Below are 21,040 nucleotides of genomic sequence, written 5' to 3' on the forward strand. Positions count from 1 at the left end.
ACGATCAGAGTGAGATAAAAATAAAAAAATAAGCAGTTGTTCAAGCAGAGCTAAGTGGACATATTAATTACGAAGTAAATACAAATAATAAACTCGAACATATAATGGAGCAGCTGATGCAAAGAATGGATACTATGTTACATTTTTCAACTGTACTTGTAAACCAAATGGCATAATGAGCAGTCTAAAACTCGCTAACTGGAACGCAAACGGTCTCATACAGAGGCATATCGAATTAAAAGCATTTTTAATCTATGAAAATATAGACATAATGTTAGTATCAAAAACACACTTCACAAGTAATAACTAACTTAATATACCAATCTACGTATACTGTACATAAAACCAATCACCTGTTTAATACAGCACACGGAGGTACTGCGATTAGAACCAGTATAATCATTAATAATAAAAACGGACTGATAACAATTTCAGCTGTTTACTGCCCTCCAAACAAAGTAATTACAAAAGAAAACTGAACTAAACTTTTCATCACATTAGGAAATCGCTTTATAACAGGAGGCGATTATAATGCGAAGTATTCGTGGTAGGGTTCGAGATTATCAAATTCTACCAAACAATAACAACATTCCATTATTCCCTGGGTAAATAACATATTGGCCAACAGATTTAAATAAGCTACCAGATTTGATAGATTTTGCAATTGTAAAAGATATAAACAAAAAATATTTTGAAATGTCTTCATGGCTAGACTTAACTTCAAACCATTGTCTAGTATTAATTTTTCCGTACTCCTAAGTACTTTAAATTATAAACAAGTATACAAAAACTGACTGAAAAAAATATTCTCTTTTTATTGTGAAATGCATGAAACATAATGTTCCTCTTAAATCGGCTACTAATATAGAAAGCAATATTAAAACGCTCAATGTACTTCTAACTGAAGCTCTTATCGAATACTCTACTACTATCAACTAAAAAAAAAACAGCAAATCTCGTTCGTCAGCATAACTTAAATATTTGAAGAAAAGAGATTACTCAGAAAAATATGTAAGCTGATCAGATCAAATAATGATAAATGTAAATTAAACAAAGCAATTAACAAGTTAACGAATATTTTATATAAAGAAAAATCACACAAATGGAGAATTATGTCGGAGCACTGAACATACATACATATATACATACGTACGTACGTACATACACACAAACTACTACAGAGTAGTTAGTAGAACGCGGTTACCCCATCCGATACAGAGGAACGTAGGCTCTGGGGTCACCTATGTCCACATACATACATAGATACATACATACATACATACGTGCGTACGTACTTACATACATCATTTGGTGAATGCGGGCTCTAAAGCCGTAAACGTCGCCCGGGCGCTAGCGGGCATCATGCCCAATATAGGAGGACCAAAGCAGCCGCGTCGGTTGCTTCTTGCGTCGGTGGTGAGTTCCGTCATTTTATACGGAGCTCCAATTTGGGCAGATGCTCTGCACAAGCACAAAAGCTATGGCGACCCATGCCGGAGAGCCTGCAGGGTGGTCGCGCTGAGGTTTGCATGTGCCTATCGAACCGTGCCCGATATTGCCTTATCCGTTGTTGCAGGAATCCCACCAGTGGACCTGCTAGCAGCCGATAGGGCTGAAAGATACCGTGGAGAATGGCGTACAGATGGAGACCGACGAGACGTATGATGGACAGAGAGGACGATGATAAAGTGGCAGGGTAGATGGGACCTAGCCGCGGAGGGTCGCTGGACCCATCGCATCATCCCAGACGTGAGAAAGTGGACGAGCAGAATCCATGGCTTTGTCACTTTCCAGCTAACGCAGGTGCTTACAGGCCATGGCAACTTCCGCAGCTACCTTCACCGCATTAGGGTGATAGATAGCCCGGAATGCCCGGCCTGTCCTGGCGCAGACGAGGACGTGGAACACGTGTTGCTTCAGTGCCCTCGGTTTGGGGATGAACGGAGTCGATTCCAGGCACTGTGGAAAGGACCTCAGACTCCTGAGGGTGTTGGCACGTGCCTCCTGGAGTCCCAGGATGGATTGAATGCGGTGACGACCCTCGTAACGACCATCGTCGATCGGCTGGGTCTCATCAGGAAGGAGGAAGAAAGAAGAAGACGAGGAAGAAGAAAGAAGAAGCCATCGAAATTAGATAGGTGTCGAGATGTGCGGTAGATGCACCGACTTAGGAGGGGCTGCTACAGCCGATGCCGTCCCTCGCGAAGTAATGCCTCACGGCAGTTCCCGTGGGGGACAGGTAAAATAAGAGTTGGAAGTTTAGAGGGTATGCCAGTCCTTTTACAGGCTGGAGAGTCCCACACACGGTGAGTCCCGATGGCTCACTATGGTGCGTAACGCATTCTCCAACTCTTCGGAAAAAAAAAAAAAAAAAAAAAACGTACGTACATACATACATTCATATATACGTACGTACGTACATACACATAAACTACCACAGAGTAGTTGGTAGAACGCGTTTACCCCATCCGATGCAGAGAAACGTATGTTAGGCTCTGGGGTCACCTGTGTCCATAGGGTAATAAGGTGTCAGCCTATCCTAAGCGCTCCCCTGCCCTTACAGGTGAGCAAAGGACATTAGGTTGGGTTGAACTCAGTCTCCCTCAACCGATGCAGAGGAACGTAGGTGTTGAGGTTGAATCTGTTCAGAGGATGACCGGACGATGCCGATAGAAGAAGATGACCTCACGATGCCTTTAAAAGAAAATGAAAGGAACGACGCCGGAAGATGACGAAGCTTATTAGCCGAAGACGATTGAAAATGGAAGAAACTGAAAAATCCGATACGCAACGAAGAAGACGAAGCTGATACGGCAAATACTCCCCCCCCCCCCCGCGAAATAATACCTAGCGGCAGTTTCCACGGGGAATACAAGCAAGGCATAAAAAGGTGGGAGTTTATTGGGTATGCCATGCTTAGGAGACTCCTACACGTGACGAGTCTGATGGTTGTTACGGTGAATACAACATTTTCCCCCTCTACAAAAAAAGAAACACATACATATATACATATACATATACATATATACATATACACATATATACATACGAGGGTCGTTCAATAAGTTCCTGATTTTAAATAAAAAAACACTATTTTGTTTCATCTTACTCGAGCTTTTTTACTCTCTGAAAAGTATGTTTTATCAAACCCCTTAAAATTTTCATTCGTCGCAGCAAATTATCTCTTTGTTTGATGAAAATCATTTATGTGTAAGCTAAATTTTCATGTCAGGAAACAAAAAATAATCAGAAGGGGCCAAATCTGGAGAGTAAGATGGATGAGGAAATATTTCGTTGCGTAAATCAAATAGATTGGCCGTTGCAATGGAACTTGTGTGAGCTGGTGCATTGTCGTGGTGGATAAAAACTTTTTTTTCGACAGATGGGACCGGTTTTCCTTCAGTATGACATAAAATCGGTCTAATAATGAGGCATAATATTTTTCTGTAATAGTTCTTCCACTCTGAAGGTAATCAATTAATATTATACCATTTGAGTCCTAAACAATTGTAGCCATGACTTTTCCGGCTTATCGTACGTCTTCGCTTTTTCTACACAAATTCACCTAGCCTAGTCCTCATTTTCGACTAATTTTTCATTTTTGGCATATAATAATGATTCCATGTTTCATCAAAAGTAACGAAGCTTCACAAAAAATTCTTTAGATTATATTGAAACTTGCTTAAATATTACTTAGACGTAATCACACGAGCTCGTTTGTTATCAGCTGTGAGTAAGTGCAGCACCCATCTTGCAAACAACTTTCTCATGCCCAAATATTCATGTAAAATGTTCCATGTGTATCCTACTGAAATGTTAAGAACTTCACCAATCTCATGCGATTTCAATCGGCGAGTACAATATCCTGAACCTTATCCATTATCTCTCAAGTAGTCACCTTTTCAGACCTCCAGTACGCTCAGTATCACTTATTCTCTTACGGCTACAATGAAATTCAGTAAACCACTTTTGAACCATGCCATGCAATGGAGCAGAATCTCTATATATTTCCCGAGTTTTTCTTCAGTTTTTTTTATTGATTTTCCCCATAGGAAATAATGTTTAATAAGCACACAAAACTCATTTTTTCCCCATGATTTTGTTATACAATGAAAAACTAAATTCAATTGACTTTAGAAAATTTCCAAACCATCGTACTTATTTGAAGTTTTCTGTACGTACTTATTAGATGACACTCTCTTGCAGTGTAAAATACGTTACGATAATACCATCATTTGCCGAGAAGTCACGGACTTATTGAATGACCCTCGTACATACATACGGAGAAAGAGAGAGAGAAAGAGACAGAGACAGAGAGAGCTAAAGTAGTAAGAATAAAATCTTAATAGTGTAGTTGTATCTATAGCAACACATGATCTTTTTTTAGAAAATTAACATTTAATCATTTTATTTTGTCTTGACTTTTGGTAAGACATCATTATATGTGAATTATGTTATAATATATATTCTCTTGTATCAAATTATTGATAAAAGTTAAATGCAGAAAACTTTCTTAGATATGTATTAGAATATGAAGATAAATTAATAGTCGTGTAATTATAAGAAACTTTATGTTGATGTTGCAGGAATCTTAAAGAAGTGGCAGTTGATTTTCTATGGGACAGCAGCAAATCCTATAAGAATTCGTAATCTTCAATATAATTCGGTACAGACACTCTTTAAATTACATTCTAATCATTGTATCTATTTGTTAGGCTAAATATTATACTTATTGACTGTAGTCAATAATCTAAAGATTTGTATTTGATCTTCAAATTTTAGGCTTATCAAGGATTTTATACTGGAGCCGCTTCAAGTTTTAAATCATCAATGGCGACATTGGATAGTAGTTCAGGTTCACTTATGACAAATAAGTTGCCTGAGCTTGATGCTTCTCCTCTAGAAGTGACCAGGCATGTACAATTCCACGACTGCGATTCGCAATGCGATATTCAAGGCTGTTACGGAAAAGGACCAACTCAATGTGTCACCTGTAAAAGTTATCGACTTGATAAGTTAGTTTTAAAATATGAACGTTGCATTTACAACATTTCATAAGATTTTGAATAATTTTTATGGGTCTATTTTAATCATTTACCGTTTTACAGAATTTCTCCTTTACGTAAAGGTATATAAAATAAAATTATTATTATTGTTATTCCAAGAACTATGTTAATATAAAAGGCTGCAAAGGTACTCTCAGTACATGTAGGCATTCATCTTAGTTTCCTATAGCATGCAATCGATCTAGCTACTTCACCACATTTGAATGAGTGCGGAAAGAAGTTTTTACTTGCATCATAACTGGATCTACAGTTTAAGATAGAATCCGAAATACCGGAATCACGTTAACAAACATATGAAAAATACATTTCTCAACATTTCCACATGATTAGGACTCAAACCCATGATTTATTACATAGAAGCCTAAGCTTTTATACACCGAGACCCGTGACTCCTAATTCTTCTTAGTAACTTATAAGATTTTCATAAGAATATACTATTTTCATTTAACCAATAGAAAATAATCGAAAAATAATTATATATATATATATATATATATATATATATATATATAAACACTAAATATCATAAACTAATTATTACGGAATTCTCTTAATATTACTGTATAGAATTTCAGATAAACTGTTCATCCAACATAGATAATAGACCAGTTTCCTAAAAGTAATAATTTTTTGTCTCTTAAGAAAAATTATGCTTCACTATACAGATTTCTGCTGGAAGAAAGAGCCTAATTTTTAATTTAAGAGCGAATTATTTCTACCTCTAGGTATAAATACTTGAATGTTGGGTAACAGAAGTTAATTTTGTAATAATAATTACAAATATATTACGATTCAAGATCGATCATGTACAAGTCAGACTTCATATAAGCTCTTATGTATATAGTCCAATTATTGAGATAAATACAAATTATTGGTATAAAATGATAACCAGCAACTTATGCTAGTTAATTTATTGTATCGAAATATTTTACTTCAACCAATCCCTCTTTAACGTATTATTTAACATAATTTTTTTTATTTTTCGTAAATATTATGACGACGGATTGTTTTTTTAAATTATTTTTAAGGTTACAAATAATTTAATGAGAACCTTCGTTTTTCGGTAAAAAGCAAGGTTGATCGCCTTTTGCTTCGAAATCAGTTTTATAGAATTTTCATTCCGAAATATGCAAGCCAGAGCTAAATAGAGTAAAATCTCGAACTTTGTATAAACAAATCCCCATAATAAAAGTATAAAGTCGCGCCAGAATGCACTCTTCTTACCTCGCGCTCTTGTGAACCGCCCGTTTTCGAAGTCGTAAAATGCAATCTGCATCCTGTTTACCATGCGCTCACCGACTTTTTATTTTTTTTCTCATAAATAATGTTCAGACTATAATTTGACAATTTGAATGTCATAACAAATTATAAATGATAAAAAGATCAAAGATATATTAAATATACATTTTTCGCTCTCACGTAAAATACCGACATAAATCGATGGAAAATCCTTTCGAAAAACTAAAATATATCAAATAAAAAAGACATTTTTGTTTATTATTATTGGAAAGCCGTTATGCTCAGAGAAAGTTAAAAAGAACAAAGAAAGAAACAAAAAAAGCTTATAATTATTATAATAAATTACTTAAGTATAATCGAAAAAATAAACATAATAAGGTAATATTAGATTACCTTATTATCAAGTTACCTTATTATTAAATCTTTCATTTTAAGATGTAAATTCGTAAATAAATAAATGTAACATATAAAGATAAATAATGGTGAAGAAATTCCTTGCACATTTATTATAAATAATCGTGCGAATACAATTCGAAAAATTCATACTCGAAGAGCCATCTCTTGAAGGAAAGACTCAAGTCAATGAGTTCACACCCTTAGCAACCCCAAAAAATTCACGCCTTCCGACCAATTAGACCCCGGAAAAATAAAGAGGACCAATACAGAATAAGGGGCCGGACTTAAGTTTCCACATACGAGGATCTAGGGAAGGACGAATTCCTTTTCGCCATTCTGAGGGAATAAAAGGATCTACCCATCGCTTGCAAGCAAGTTTTTGCACCTTAGCATTATACGAAAATGAAAGGATTCCAACATCCATCCAACCATCTAGCAGCAAAATCAGAAAAATAAACGTGCAGGGCTTAGTACTACGTATTTGTAGTTAAGGGACTTCGACACCAAAATAAAAAAAATAAAAAGAGTTCTTGGGCGGTACTATCCCGCCACAGCTCCCAAAAATGAATTCTGAGATCGCGACCTAGCCAGTCGTCCTAAGGAAAGTGAAGGTCGAGAGTAGAGTTGCTCAGCTAATGGTCTTGAGATAACGACATGCTACGACATGTTAAAAATTTGGAGGCTCTAGATGGATTTTACTGTCGCAAATGCAAATAGGACATTAACATTTTCCTTTTCTGTGGTGTTTCTAGTGAGAAATAATTTTTTTTCAGCATAGTGGAAAAGAAAGAAAAAATAATAAAAATTATTAATGAAATTTAAGGAAGTATTGACAAAAAAAAATAATCATTGAAGTAAACTGAAAAAAATAATTAAGAATTGCAATTGCGAAGAAAATATTAATTTTCGAAAGAAAAAGAGGAAAATTTAATTATATCACCTTATCCATCAACGTCCAATAAAGAGAAAAAGTATGGGTGTTGAAAACATAAAAAAAAGATAAAAGGTCGGGAAACACGCGCATGTGTGACGCAATTAGAGAAAACCCGATGCCGAGATTAGAGCCGGAAATTATTAAGAGTACCTACTCTTAAAAATTGGATGCGCGAAAGACTTCGGATATATGCGCGGAAGACGCGGCTGTTCTCGAGGACCACCCGTGGACCTATTCGTAATGTGAGCTGTAATTTTCAAAAAATAGGAGAGACTTGTCATAGTTTAGCAAACGATACGGCGAGAATTCATGTAAACTTGCGCGCGCTTTAGAAATTTAAGTTGTTTATGCCGATTAATCGTTAAGTATACGCACTTTGTAAACCTCGTGCAAATGAGATGACGAGACTGAGTGACGAATTGAGAATGTGTGTGCTGGCTCGTTTGTTACTCTCTCGCATCTCTACCTCTAGCATATGGACCTGCACGAGCGCATTACAGCGTTATTGTAGCCGTGACACCCATCTTTAGCTTCGAGGAGTCAGATCTTTGAAGACTATAGACCTCACGAGGGAGGTAACTCTTCCAGGCATTGCAGGTCACAAGAAACGACAAAGGATAGCACATGGCTAACCTGTGGATCGGTCGGGCGGCAGAGAGAGAGAGAGAGAGAGAGAGAAAAAGAGAGAGAAGAAACGGCCATAGTAAGAAAGGAAAGCGAAGCGGAAAGAAAATGGGGGAGTGCGTGTTGTTAGGGTCCGAAGTGGGGCAGAGCCTGTTAAAAATCGGCGGCGGTGGTGCTCGAAAGACCCTTGCATGCTTCGCATGTAAAGAGAGCGGGCAGTACTATTTTTGACTGCGAACTGACAGCAATAAAAAGGAAAAGTCCGTCTAATTTGTTGCTCGAGCGCCGTGATTAAGTTTTGTACGTTCGAACTATCATTCAGTGTTGTTTCCATGTAAAAAGTTATCGTTTGGTTTCATGTGTTCGTAATAAAAAAAAAAGGTTTCATTTGGATTAAGTGGCTTCGTTATTCCAAATATTTATCCTGTTTGACCTCACCCTTAACAATGGGGGATTAAAAACACTTATGATACATCAAGAAATAAATTTTAGACATCAAAAGAAAATTACTTTCTGTAGTAATTGTACCGACGCGTTTTTGAATAAAAATAGATTTCCTTTAATTTCGGATAGTTTTAAAAGCAAGAAACAATATAAAAGAAACAAAGATTGAATTAATGAAATTAAAAGAAAATCTTAAAATTAAAGAGTCAATTTAAGACTTTAAAGGAAATCGATTCTAGAATAGAAAAGATATAAAAACAAATACAGCAAAAACACGAGGAAATAAAAGAAATCAAAGAGGTTAGAAAGAAATTTAAAGAAAAAAAATCAAAAACTCAATTATTAGGTGGTGTATTCCGTGACGATGAAGTCATTTAGTTCTTTTAAGGAAAGCATGTACAAACGGTTTAAAATTGTTTCTCCCAAATAATTGTAAAGTAATCCAATCATTAAATGAACGAATTATAGAATTATATATATATAAAGGTTTCTTTAGAATCTTAATCCATACTGTGATGATTCGAATAAACGATTGATACGATGTCAAGCGACCCGAAAATCACAAGTCAGGAAAACGACGCCTAAATATAAAGAAGAAAAAGTTTTACAAATCTGTGATTAATGACAAGACGAAATAAGATATCTGAAAATACTATGGACTTAGCCATCACAGACTACATCGAAGTTAGATTAACTTGTCGCGAGTTTAGCCCTCATAAGTTACAGCGAACTTACATTAACTTGTCTGGAATTTAATGTTTGTGGATTACGAGGGTGGTTAAATTCCTTAGAAAAAAATAGAAAAACAATTTTTTTTGATAGATTTTCTTTTATTTTTTAACATAATCTTCTTTTAGCTCGATACACTTTTTCAGGCATACTTCAAGTTTTTTTAAGCCATCAGAAAAAAATAATTTTGGAAGTTCCTCAAAATAGCCATTTGTTTGTGTTATGACTTCCTCGTTTGAGGTGAATCGTTATCCGGGAAGTCACTTTATTAGGTTTAGAAATGAAAATAAGACACTAGGGGCTAAATCTGGCGAATACGATGGAGGGTCTACTAATTCGAACTTCAATTCCTTAATTTTAGCCATTGAAACTAAGGAAGTGTGCACTCGTGCATTGTCTTAATGAAATAGAATTTTTTTTGTTCAAATGAGGATGTTTTTCCTTTATTTTCTCACTTAACCAGTCCAACAATGACGCATAATATTCTCCGGTAATTATTTATCTTTTTTCTAAATAGTCGACGAAAATAATTCCACGTAGATCCCAAAAAACAGTGGCCATAACCTTGCCGGCCGATTTCACTGTCTTTCCCTTCTTTGGAGCTGGTTGACCTTTCACAATCTACTGTTTTGACTGTTCCTTCGTCTCAGGAGTGCAATGGTGTATCCACGTTTCGTCTACAGTTATAAATCGACGCAGAAAGTCGTCTGGATTACGGTGGATGCGCACCAAGAGGACCTCAGCGGCCACCACTCGACTGCCTCTGTTCTCGACTGCCTCTGTTCTCGACTGAGAGCAAACGCGGCACCCATCTTGCCAAAATTTTTCTCATGTCCAATTTCTCATGCAAAATCGAAATGACTATATCTTTTGAAATCCCTGTGGTCTCAACTATTTCGCGCAATTTTATTCTTCGGTCACTCAACACCATGGTTTTATTGATCATTTCCGGAGTACTCACGTCTAGAGGACGACTCGAACAATGTTCATCTGCAGTCGATGTACGGCCATATTTAAATTTATTTATCCAATTGTAAACAGTTGCAAACACAGGTGTAGATACACTATGAACTGCATCTATCTGAACTTTGATTTCTTTCGGTGTAAAGCCTTTTATAATAAAAATGTTTTATCAGCCCACGGAACTCATTTTTGTCTACTGTTAACAAGAAATTTCAATCGAAAATCTTAAGTAATATAATAACGGCCCCATGGTTCGTACCAAATGGAATTATCCGAAATGATTTACAAATACCTACAGTTAAAGAAGACATTCAAAAATTCTACACATAACATAATTTCAGACTTCAAAATCACTCAAATACATCCGTCAACAAACTTCTCAAAACATCTATTGCCAACACCAGACTAAAGAAACATAAACTAATGAATGCGTAAATAAATTAACATAATTGTTTCATACTATAAAACAAAGACAGTATACTTACTGGAGTATACTGCTATTTGTTGTGTGTGTGTGTGTGTGCGTGTGTTTTTTTTTCCTGCGGGCGTCAACTACCCCCCGGCCAGGTAGCTGAGTGGTCCGTGCAACACCAAGCGCCCACCGGGACTCCTTTTTAGTATTACTTCGGTGGGGCGTGTTCTGATCCTACGATCCCTCGGCGTATCCTGTAGCTTCCTTACGTCCCCCGACCCCCGATAGGGGATTAGGGGTTCAGGTTTACTTCTTAGTCTATGTTAGTCTTGAAGTCTCTTCAGTCTCTTCTTCCTTCTTCTCTCTCCTTTTCTTCTTTGGTTTGGATGGCCTCCCTTATAAAGGTAGCTATCCTTTCCTAGTTCTCGGGCGATGTAAGCATGTCTGAAACTAAGTTGTCTTTCGACAACCGTGCTCCGATTTGCGATGCTAGCTCCGTCCTAGCCTGGTCGTATGCAGGGCAGACGAACAGCGTGTGCTCTGCGTCGTCGTCTTCTTGGGTACACAGTCGGCAGGTTGTATTAGGTTTATGCCCTCTCTTCTCGAGGTATCCTCCAAAACAGCCGTGGCCACTTAGCCCCTGCGTCAGTCGATAGTCGATCTCTCCATGTGTTCTCGACATCCATTCTCTGATGCGCGGAATGAGCGCATAGGACCATCGTCCATCTGACGATGAGTCCCATTCGTTCTGCTACCTTGTCATAAGGGTCTCCCTTGCAATCTTTTTGATGCGATCCTTCTCTTCTTCAGTTACCTGTCCTCGAAATCTTCTGCACTCTTCTTGCTCGTCCCATATCTCTTTCTTCTCGATGGCCAGCAGCCATATAGGAGGTACTACCGTGAGTACGTTAGCGGCATCTCGCGATATTGACTGCCATCCACTGATGATTCTCAGATTAATTTTCCGCTGTACGGAGCCCATATTTTGGTTCACAAAATATGTCGGGACGATATTCGCCCACGTCGAGGCCCCGTATAGTAGGATCGACTCGACTACTGTCGACAAAAGCTTTCGTCTCAGTGGTCGTGGCCCTCCTATATTCGGCATGAGTCGCGACAGCGACGTGCCGACTATTGATGCCTTCGTAGCCGTTTCCCTGACGTGATGCTTAAAAGACCACTTGTTGTCCAGCCAGACTCCTAGGTACTTCAGCTCCTTCCTGAGGGGAATTACTTCTCCATTGATCTTGAAGCATGGGTCGTTGTATGCTCTACGTCGGGTCACTAGTATCGCTTCGCATTTGTGCACTGCCAAGCGAAGGCATCTACTATCCAGCCATGCCGCTATAAGCTCTAAGGCTTCGTTCGCAATCATTTCTGTTTGCTCTGCGGTCTGTGCCACTACAATCAAGAGCAGGTCATCTGCGTACCCAACTAGAGTTGCTCCTTTTGGTAGCTGTAGTCTTAACAGCCCATCATACATGCAGATCCACAAAAAGGGACCTTTTATCGACCCTTGGGGGACTCCGGCCGAAAGATCCATGGTTATCGGGCCCGTTTCCGTTACTACTACGAGTTTCCTATCCTTGAGATAGCTATCCATAATTCTCAAAAGATATTCAGGCATCTTCTTTTCTTCTGCCAGGGACTGATAAATGCGTTCCCAGCTAGCCGAATTGAACGCATTCTTTACGTCCAACGCTATGATGGCGCAAAATCCGCCCCTATCTGATAGTTGGTACAGGGCTTCATGAACCTTTTCTTGAACTTGTCTGAGGGCATGGTGAGTAGACAAGCCCTTGCGGAATCCGAATTGCGCTGGGGAAAATCCCTCGTTCCCTTCCTCATCCAGCGTCTTATCCATTCTATTAAGGATCATTCGCTCAAACAGTTTGCCTGAAGAATCCAGCATCCCTAGTGGCCTAAAGGATGATGGGTCTTCTCTCGTGCCTCCTTTCCCCTTGGGTATCAAGACCAGCTTTTGTCTCTTCCAACGATTTGGAAAGGTCCCCTCTGTTATGCATTTATTAAATACATTCAGGAGCATTTGTGGATTCTCCTGTGCTGTTATGCGCAAGATCTCATTGGGAATGCCATCTAGACCTGGACTCTTCCCGGGGGTTAGTCTGGCCACCGCGGCTTTTAGCTCTTGGAAGGTGAACGGTTCGAGCGTTACGTCGTCTTCTTGGTTAGGGAAACTAACACGTGCTTCTCCTTGCGGGAAGAGAACTTCTATGATTCTCCGCAGGCTCGGTTCATCCTGTGGTATGCTGCCTCCATGTGGTTTCCGGAGTTTACCCATCACAATCTTATAGGGCAGGCCCCATGGATCTCTATTAATGGATTCAACGAGCTTCTTCCAGCACTCGTTCTTACTCATTCGAATCACAATCTTGAAGACTCTCCTCGCTTCTTTGTATGCCTCGTGCTTCTCTTCCGCATCCGGTTTGTTGGCTCTCATGGCCCGCTGTGACTTCCTTCTCCGTCTGTTACATTCTCTTCTTAGTTCTGCTAGCTCTTCGTTCCACCAATACGTCGCTTTCCTATGATAGGCCGATGGTCTTCGAGGCATCGATGCATTGCAAGCCCCGGTAAGTGCTTGCATGAGTGCCTCCACCGCCTCTTCTGCCGAAGTCGCTCCTACTATATTGCCCGCCGTTTTGATCTTTTCTCGGAAGATGTCTCGATTCATCTTCCGGAGTGACCAGCCTCGTCCCTTGAGGTGTTTCTGCCGCTCTTCCTGCTTTCCCTTGATCTTTGTCATTACATAACGATGATCGCTGGACGATTCCTCGTCCAGTACCTCCCAAGACGCTATGCTCTTTTCTACCTCCGGTGATATGAACGTCACGTCCAGCACGGATCTGCATCCTCCCTTCTCGTAGGTATGCACGCCAGGTCAGTTGGCTGCTATCAGGTTATAAGTTGCCATTATCTCTTCCAGTAAATCACCTCTTCGATCTCGAGGCCCCCCAGTCCATGCCCTGGCCTTGGCGTTGAAGTCGCCCGCAACAATGAGTGGCCCTTTCCATTTACCGATCTGCTGCTCTAGTGCAGCGATGTCCAGTTCCACAGCCGCATTAGGTGCATTAGGGGAAAAGTAGTAGCTAAATATAGCTAGCTGTCCTATTACGACTCCCACGTACCCCTCTCCAGATGCCAATTCTTTGACGTTGTACCATTCGCTATTACAGACGTAGATTGCTGCATCGCCTCTTCCATCTCTGTACCACATATTGTCGGGCATATTCCGGTTTTGCTCCGAAATTAGGAGAATATCCGCTCCTCTTTCCCTCGCGGTCTGAATGGCCAGATCTTGTGCCTCTCTAGATCGATTGAGGTTAATCTGCAGGATATCGACTTTAGGAGCGTTTGCCATCTCCTTGCTTTCGATCCAGCTTCTCCCTAGCTATTCGAAGCGCGACGCATTTAGCATCCCCCGTCCTATGATCGTAAGGTTCTCCGATCTCCTCGCAGGGTCGGCACTTGTACTGCTTTTCACACCCAGCAGCTAAATGGCCAGGTTCTCCGCATCTGTAGCACAGGTTTTCCTGAATCTCGTTCCTTTTTGGACACTCCGATGCGATATGTCCAAAAGCTAAGCATTTATAGCATCTCGAGATTATCCTCTTTTCTCGGACGGAGGCATTCACCCATCCCACTCTAATCCTGCCTGATTTTAATATCTTTTCAGCAGCAGTAGCTCTTGGCTCTGTCGCTATAGCTATTCTTGATCCTCTGGGTCCTGCTCTAAGGCTCTTCACCTCAACTTGCTCTGATGTGGCTGCTTCAAGAGCTGTCAAGATGGCTCCTTTAACCTCGCTTTCTGTGATTCCGGCTTCAAGGTCTCGGATTTCGAGCGTAACTGATGGTACTAAGGCCTTCACAGTTAGCTGATCACCGACAGCCGTACGTACGGCACCGCTCACGTCTTCTAGCTTGGAACCTTTTATGAGCTCCAAGAGCACGTTCCCATCTCTGATTTCTCGTATCTTTCCTATTTTGGATCCGACTTCCTTGTTATTAGCATTCTTCTTTAACAGCTTCAGCATTTCAGCATAGCTTGTCTCGCTGTCCTTAGGCTTCCTTATAAGGACCGCCTCTGCTTTGGGCCTTGGAAGCCTTCTCCTTGGCGGTGACACCCTTGGCGTTGTCGACTCGCGTCGTGCCGATCGGCTTCTACCACGCCTATTTTTTCTTTTTTTTCCCTGGGCTACTTCCCAATCCTGCTGCTAGGTGGTTGGGGTTCCAGCATCCTTGTTTTGGACCTCCGATACTCTTTGTGATGTGCCATTTGTTGGTTGAGTCTTCTCAAGGCTAGCTTGGCGCATCGCTTCTGATTGTTCAACTATCATTCGTTTACCTCGGTTGCCGGTGATGATCACTTTCGATGTTCTATTCGCAATGGGCGGGCTAGCTGCTGCCCTCTTCTGTCGCTTATTTCCTTCAGGTTGTTGAGCTGTCTTCTCTAGTTCAATTCTGAACTGTGCTTTATCTTCCTGGTTCTTCTTGCGGCTACTTTTTAGCCTTCTCATTAGTGACATTGCGGCTTCCTGTCCATTCTTCACCGCTTTATGGATATTATTAATCTCGTGGATTTCTGTCATCTTCCTTTCTTACTGGTCAAACAGGTCCTGTTCAACCCTTTCACTCTGCTCTATATCCTTCCACCGTTTCAGCCAGATTGGTTCCTTCTGTGTTACACTTGTAGCATTTACTGTCAGCCCAGCCAAGCTTGCCACTGCGCTGGTAGGGTTTTGCTCCTCTATTGCCTCCTCGAGTTACTGAAGCTTGCCAGCAGAGCCATTCTTTACGTACTAGGGTATTCCTCCCTTGCACCGTAAACGGTTCTCTTCGAGTTGTACTCGCCATGATTGGTTTATAGTCGGAGCTTCTACTCCTAGTCCGTAACCCTGGACAGGGTTTGTGTTTGGTCCGCGAGAGGTATTTTATTTCCCTCAAACCCTCCCGCTATTGGCAAGCCAATAGCAAGCGAACCTCCCTATCCGCCACCTGGGACGCGCCACGTCGGGGTTCACCTCCCCGCCCACTTAGACTACTATGTAGGTCCGTGTGTGTGTGTGTGTGTGTGTGTGTGTGTGTGTGTGTGTGGTTTTTTTTTTTTTTTTTGAAGAGAGTTGGAGAATGCTTTATGCACGTAACGGCCTTTCGGCTCGTCCTGTGTGGGAATCCCTAAGCATGGTATACCCACTAAACTCCCATTTCTCTATGTCCTGCCTGTATCCCCCGCGGGAACCGCCGCTAGGCATTACTTCGCGGGGGGGGGGGGGGCTTCTGCTATATTAGCCTTGTCTTCTTCATTACCTTTCGGCTGTGTCGTTTTCTTCGATCTTCATCGTCTTCGGCTATGTTAGCCTCGTCTTCTTCTTACGGCATCGATTTACACGTCTTCTTCCAACGGCATCGTCCGGTCGTCTTCTTCTATCGGCATCGTCCGGTCATCCTCTGGACAGACTCTTCCTCGACACCTACGTTCCTCTGCATCGGGTGAGGGAGTCTGGGCTCAAACCAGTGTCCTTTGCTCTCCCGCAAAGGCAGGGGAGCGCTTTGGATAGGCTGGCGCCTTGTTATCCTATGGACTTAGGTGACTCCAGAGCCTACGTTCCTCTGCATCGGATGGGGTAACCGCGCTCTACCAACTACTCTGTGGTAGTTTAGGAGCGCTTTTTAGTCCCATAGTCTGGCACCTCGCTCTATCTATGCATGATAGACCTGTCGCGTCTTCTCTCTTCCTCCTTTCTTACTACGGTCAGCCGGTTTACCACTGACGTGGCAAAGGTCACTACCGTTTCCCATCCCTCTGGCGAGCCGAGCAGGCAAGCTCCGAGCCCTTCGGGACTCATTGGATTATTCCACTCCGTGCGGAAATGCATCCGCTCTTCAGCGAAGCGGGGACACACTAATAAGACATGTTCTACGTCCTCGTCATTGCCTGGACAGGCTGGGCATTCGGCACTCGCATATACACCGATGTGTTGGAGATAAATGCGGAAGCAGCCATGACCGGTGAGTACATGTGTCAGTTGGAAGGTGAGGTGTCCGTGGCGCCTGCCTGTCCACTTGTCAATGTTCGGGATGATGCCAATAGTCCAGCGACCTTTCACTGCGTTGTCCCATTTTCTCTGCCATTCTCGCATTAAATTTTGCGTCCACCGTTTGCTGTGGACATGTCTAGCAGCATTGTTCTCTTCGTTACGACCTCCTTCACGGTATATTTCTGCTCTGTCGCACGCTAGTAGGTCGATAGGCGCTATTCCAGCGATTACCGAGACTGCTATGTCCGATACAGTTCGGTATGCACGGGCAACTCGTAGCGCTGCTGCTCTGCAGGCTCTTCGACACGTCCCTCCGTAGCTTGCATTATTTCTTAGCGCATCCGCCCATATAGGAGCTCCGTAGAGAATTACCGAGCTTATGACCGACGATAGGAGGGTTCTGCGTGGTTGCTTTGGCCCCCCGACGTTTGGCATGATACCTGCCAACGCTCTAGCAACGTTAGTGGCTTTGACACCTGTTTTCGAGAGGTGTTCCTTAAACGATAGCCGCGCATCTAGTATAACTCCCAGGTACCTCACCGTGTCAGTCGACTGTACTCGCTTATTTTCCACCGTGAATGTGGCGTACTTCCGAGCTTTCGTGCGGGAGATGAGCACCGCTTCCGTCTTTTCCGCAGCGAGACTGAGCCCATGCCCTTTTAGCCATCGAGCCACCACCTCGATGGAGACGTTTCCTATATATTCTATCTCCTCAACGCTCTTTGCCGTGACCACTAGTGCTACATCATCGGCAAAAGCTATTATCTCTCTTCCCCTTGGCAACTGCTATCTTATTAGTCCGTCATATAGGACATTCCATAGCAAGGGGCCAAGCACCGATCCCTGCGGCACTCCTCCCGTGATGTTGTATGAGTGTGTGCCATCGTCGGTGTTATAGTGCAGGATTCGGTTGCTTAAGTAGCTCGATAGGGCTCTACGCAAATACAGCGGCACCCTCAGTCCTTCCATGGCTGTCATAATGATGTCCCATCTTGCCGAGTTGAACGCATTTCGGATGTCTAATGCGATCACAGCACACACGCGTCTTGCGCTCCGTCCTCCGCTAATGGCATCTTTGGCCAGGTCCACAACTCGATCAATAGCGATCAATAGCCTAAGGTTGAACGGCCTTTTCTGAAGCCGAACTCGTCTCCAGACAGGTCCCCTGCTTCGGCTATAGCTGCCTCCAATCTGGAATGGATTACTCTTTCCAGCAGTTTTCCTATAATGTCCAACATGCACAGTGGTCTGTAGGACGAAGGCTGCTCGGGAGGCTTATTTCTCTTGGGTAGCAGCACCAGTCTTTGCAGCTTCCACGAGTTTAGAAAATGTCCTTCTCGCAGGCACGCACTAAATGTATCGCGAATTATTTCCGGGGCATTCAGTGCTACCGTCTTGATGGCAATTCCCGGTATCCCATCCGACCCTGGCGCTTTCCGGGTTCGAATTTTCTTCGCGGCTACTATCAGTTCTGCTTGAGTTACTTCTGTAAACTCGATTTCATCGTCTCTTTCCATTAGGCCTGTTTGTTCTGGTCTCTCCCGATGTCTTGGGAACAGATGTCGCACTACTCTGTCGAGGAATAATGGGCAAGATGGTGGTGCGCCACTCCTGGGCTTGATCTTGCGCATGACCGTTTTATACGGCCGGCCCCAGGGGTCCTTATCTACTTCATCGCAGAAGTCTCGCCAGCACTGTCTCTTAGCTGCTTTGATGGTGACCTTGAGCAGTGATCTTAGCTCTTCAAATTTTTCGGTCAGAGCTCGGAAGATGGGCTTGTTCCTTGCTCTTTGATGGCGCCTTCTGGCTGTAAGACATTTATGCCTCAGGCTTGCGATGTCTTCATTCCACCAGTAATCCGGTAATCTACCCCTTGCGTTGCTCTTGACAGCCATGGATGCATCACATGCAGTGTTGAGAGCTCGTGTGAGACCCTGCGCCTTTTCCTCCGCGGTTCCGGATACTGATATTCCTTCAAGGGAGTAGAGAAATGATTCTCTGTCGAAGGTATTTGGTGCCCATCTCCTCTTGTTTTTCGTTGTCCTGGTGGATACCGCTTTTTTGATCAACTGGAGCCGGTACGTTATGGCTTGATGGTCACTGCCCGTGTACCGATCGCTGACTCTCCAGTTGAGCTCCTCCGTCAATAGTTTGGCATCTATGAAGGTAACATCCACTATGGACGATTTCCCCGCCTTGGAATAGGTCGGGGTCGTTCCTCTATTGGCTACCTCGAGCTCCAATACTCCGAACGCCTCTAAAAGTGCATGCCCGCGAGCATCTGTTTTCGCGCTTCCCCAGTTTACGGCCCATGCATTAAAATCGCCTGCGATGACCACCGGTAGGCGTGATATCATTGCGCTGGTAACAATGTCATCCAGGGATTTCTTAAACTCGCTTATCTCTTCGCTAGGTGGGAGATAGCAACTATATATACGCATGCCAGCCACTTCTATCCACGTAAAGTTTGAGGTTGGATCGGTCATCCTTGCCGATACGTGTAGGTGTCCGCATACCCAGACAGCCGCCCTACCAGTCGCATCTTTCACCCAGTTCGGCTCATCGAGATCACGGTACTTTTCGCTAACTATGACGATGTCGGCCTATTCCTCCCTTACCAACTAGTGCAGCAGGTCCTGAGCCGCTGCACAGTGGTTGAGGTTGATTTGGAGGACTTTAATCATTTTTAGCGTGAGATCCCTCCGTCTTTGCGTCCGTGCAGTCCGCTGCCTTATGCCCCTCCTTTCTGCACCTGAAACACTGCTTGGAGCGGTCTTCATCGCTTTTGCAGTCCTTTGCGATGTGACCATTCTCCAATCACCGGTAGCATCTTTGTGTCGGTGTGTAAGGTTGAACTCTACAGTTCACCCATCCTATTCTCAGCTTCCCGTTTTCAAGTAGCTTTCTGGCCGCTGCTACCGGGAGCTGGATATGTGTCGCTTGTGTGCCGTTGTACAGTCCTCTGATTTTTATGCTGCTACTTGCAGCTGCCTCTGGTCCGATAACTGCAGCTACAGCTTCTATCACTTCCTCAGGTGTAGTTGTCTCATCCATGTCTTTGATCCTGAGGGTTTCTTTATCGGTCATCAGGTGGACTTCTGCTGACTCCTCAAGTGTGGCCAGGACTATCTCTTCTATGTTTGGGGACCTGGTTCCCGGTTTCCCCAGTTCGAGGAGTAGTTCTCCTGCTCTAGTACGCCGTATTCGGGTGACTCTTTCACCTATCTCCTTCATGTTGGGTGCTGCCTTGAGACCTTCCTCAAGATGTCGGCATACGAAGTCTCGCCCAGTGCTTTGATCTTAATAGCTTCTGGGCGAGGCTTCCTGCTCGTGGTTTTACCCTCTCTAGTGCCTTCTTTTTTATTGGTTTCTTTTTTCTTCTCTTCTTTCTTCTTGGGTTTGCCCTTTCTTCTTACCTCTTTCTATTCGGAGGCTTTTTTCTCGGCAATCTCCTTTCTTTCTTCGCTCTCCCTTGTGAGCAGGGTTTTTTCCTGGTCGCTTTTGGCCTTCTTCGTTGCTGGCGGGATCGTCGGCGATTGCGTTTTTAAATTTCCACGCTTTTTCGCTTTTTCTCTAAAGATGGGCGATGTTTGGGTCTCATCGTCCCTTACCGTCAGGTTTTCTGTACTTCTTTTGGCCCCCTGGCAGGAGAGCACGCGCAGCTTCGCGTACTCCTCTATCATACAGTCGGCCGTTCTGGCCATGGTCTTCAGTTCTACGTGGAGGTTCTTCTTTTCTAGAATAAACTCCACCAGCTTTTTGACCTTTCTCTCCAGGCTCTTGAAGCATTTATCAGCTTCACTGCGGTCTTTTTCTTTTTGATTTGATTGATTATTCTTCATGTTGGTCCCACGAGTAGCTAGGGAAGTTGTCGTCGATCCCACGCAGAGCCCCGCGTGCGTGGGACAAGGCTAGATACGAGGGAGTTTCGCCAGGTGCTCCCAAGGCTCCGTTTGGGACTCTCTATTACCCCCGAGAGCCAACCAGGCTACATCGGCACGGGTCGCTTCACACCTTCAGATTGGGGGGTCCGTTACCCTGGACGGGGACCCTTTAACAGGGTGCTATCATCCGGGCCAGATGAGCCTTGGTTTTTTAACGAGGTTGATACTCCTCCCCCTCCTCCTTCCCTGCTTCTTGAGTAGCAGGGTCCCGGGCTTGGGACCGGCGGTGGCGG

General features: G+C 43.0%; 1 protein-coding gene across 5 annotated transcripts in view; it reads left to right on the forward strand.

Annotated features, from left to right (window-relative positions):
- LOC131670719 (furin-like protease 2) overlaps nucleotides 1-21,040 on the forward strand; it is a 1,261,737-nt gene that overhangs the window by 771,284 nt on the left and 469,413 nt on the right. For all 5 annotated transcript variants that reach the window (XM_058946572.1, XM_058946583.1, XM_058946600.1 and 2 more), the window contains 2 exons: nucleotides 4,587-4,666; nucleotides 4,783-5,015. In XM_058946572.1, the coding sequence (XP_058802555.1) occupies nucleotides 4,587-4,666; nucleotides 4,783-5,015 (313 nt within the window). The remainder of the gene's footprint in view (nucleotides 1-4,586; nucleotides 4,667-4,782; nucleotides 5,016-21,040) is intronic.

This window comes from Phymastichus coffea, unplaced genomic scaffold, assembly GCF_024137745.1.
Source record: "Phymastichus coffea isolate CEN01 unplaced genomic scaffold, Cenicafe_Pcof_1.1 PCOF00009, whole genome shotgun sequence".
Classification (NCBI taxonomy): domain Eukaryota; kingdom Metazoa; phylum Arthropoda; class Insecta; order Hymenoptera; family Eulophidae; genus Phymastichus; species Phymastichus coffea.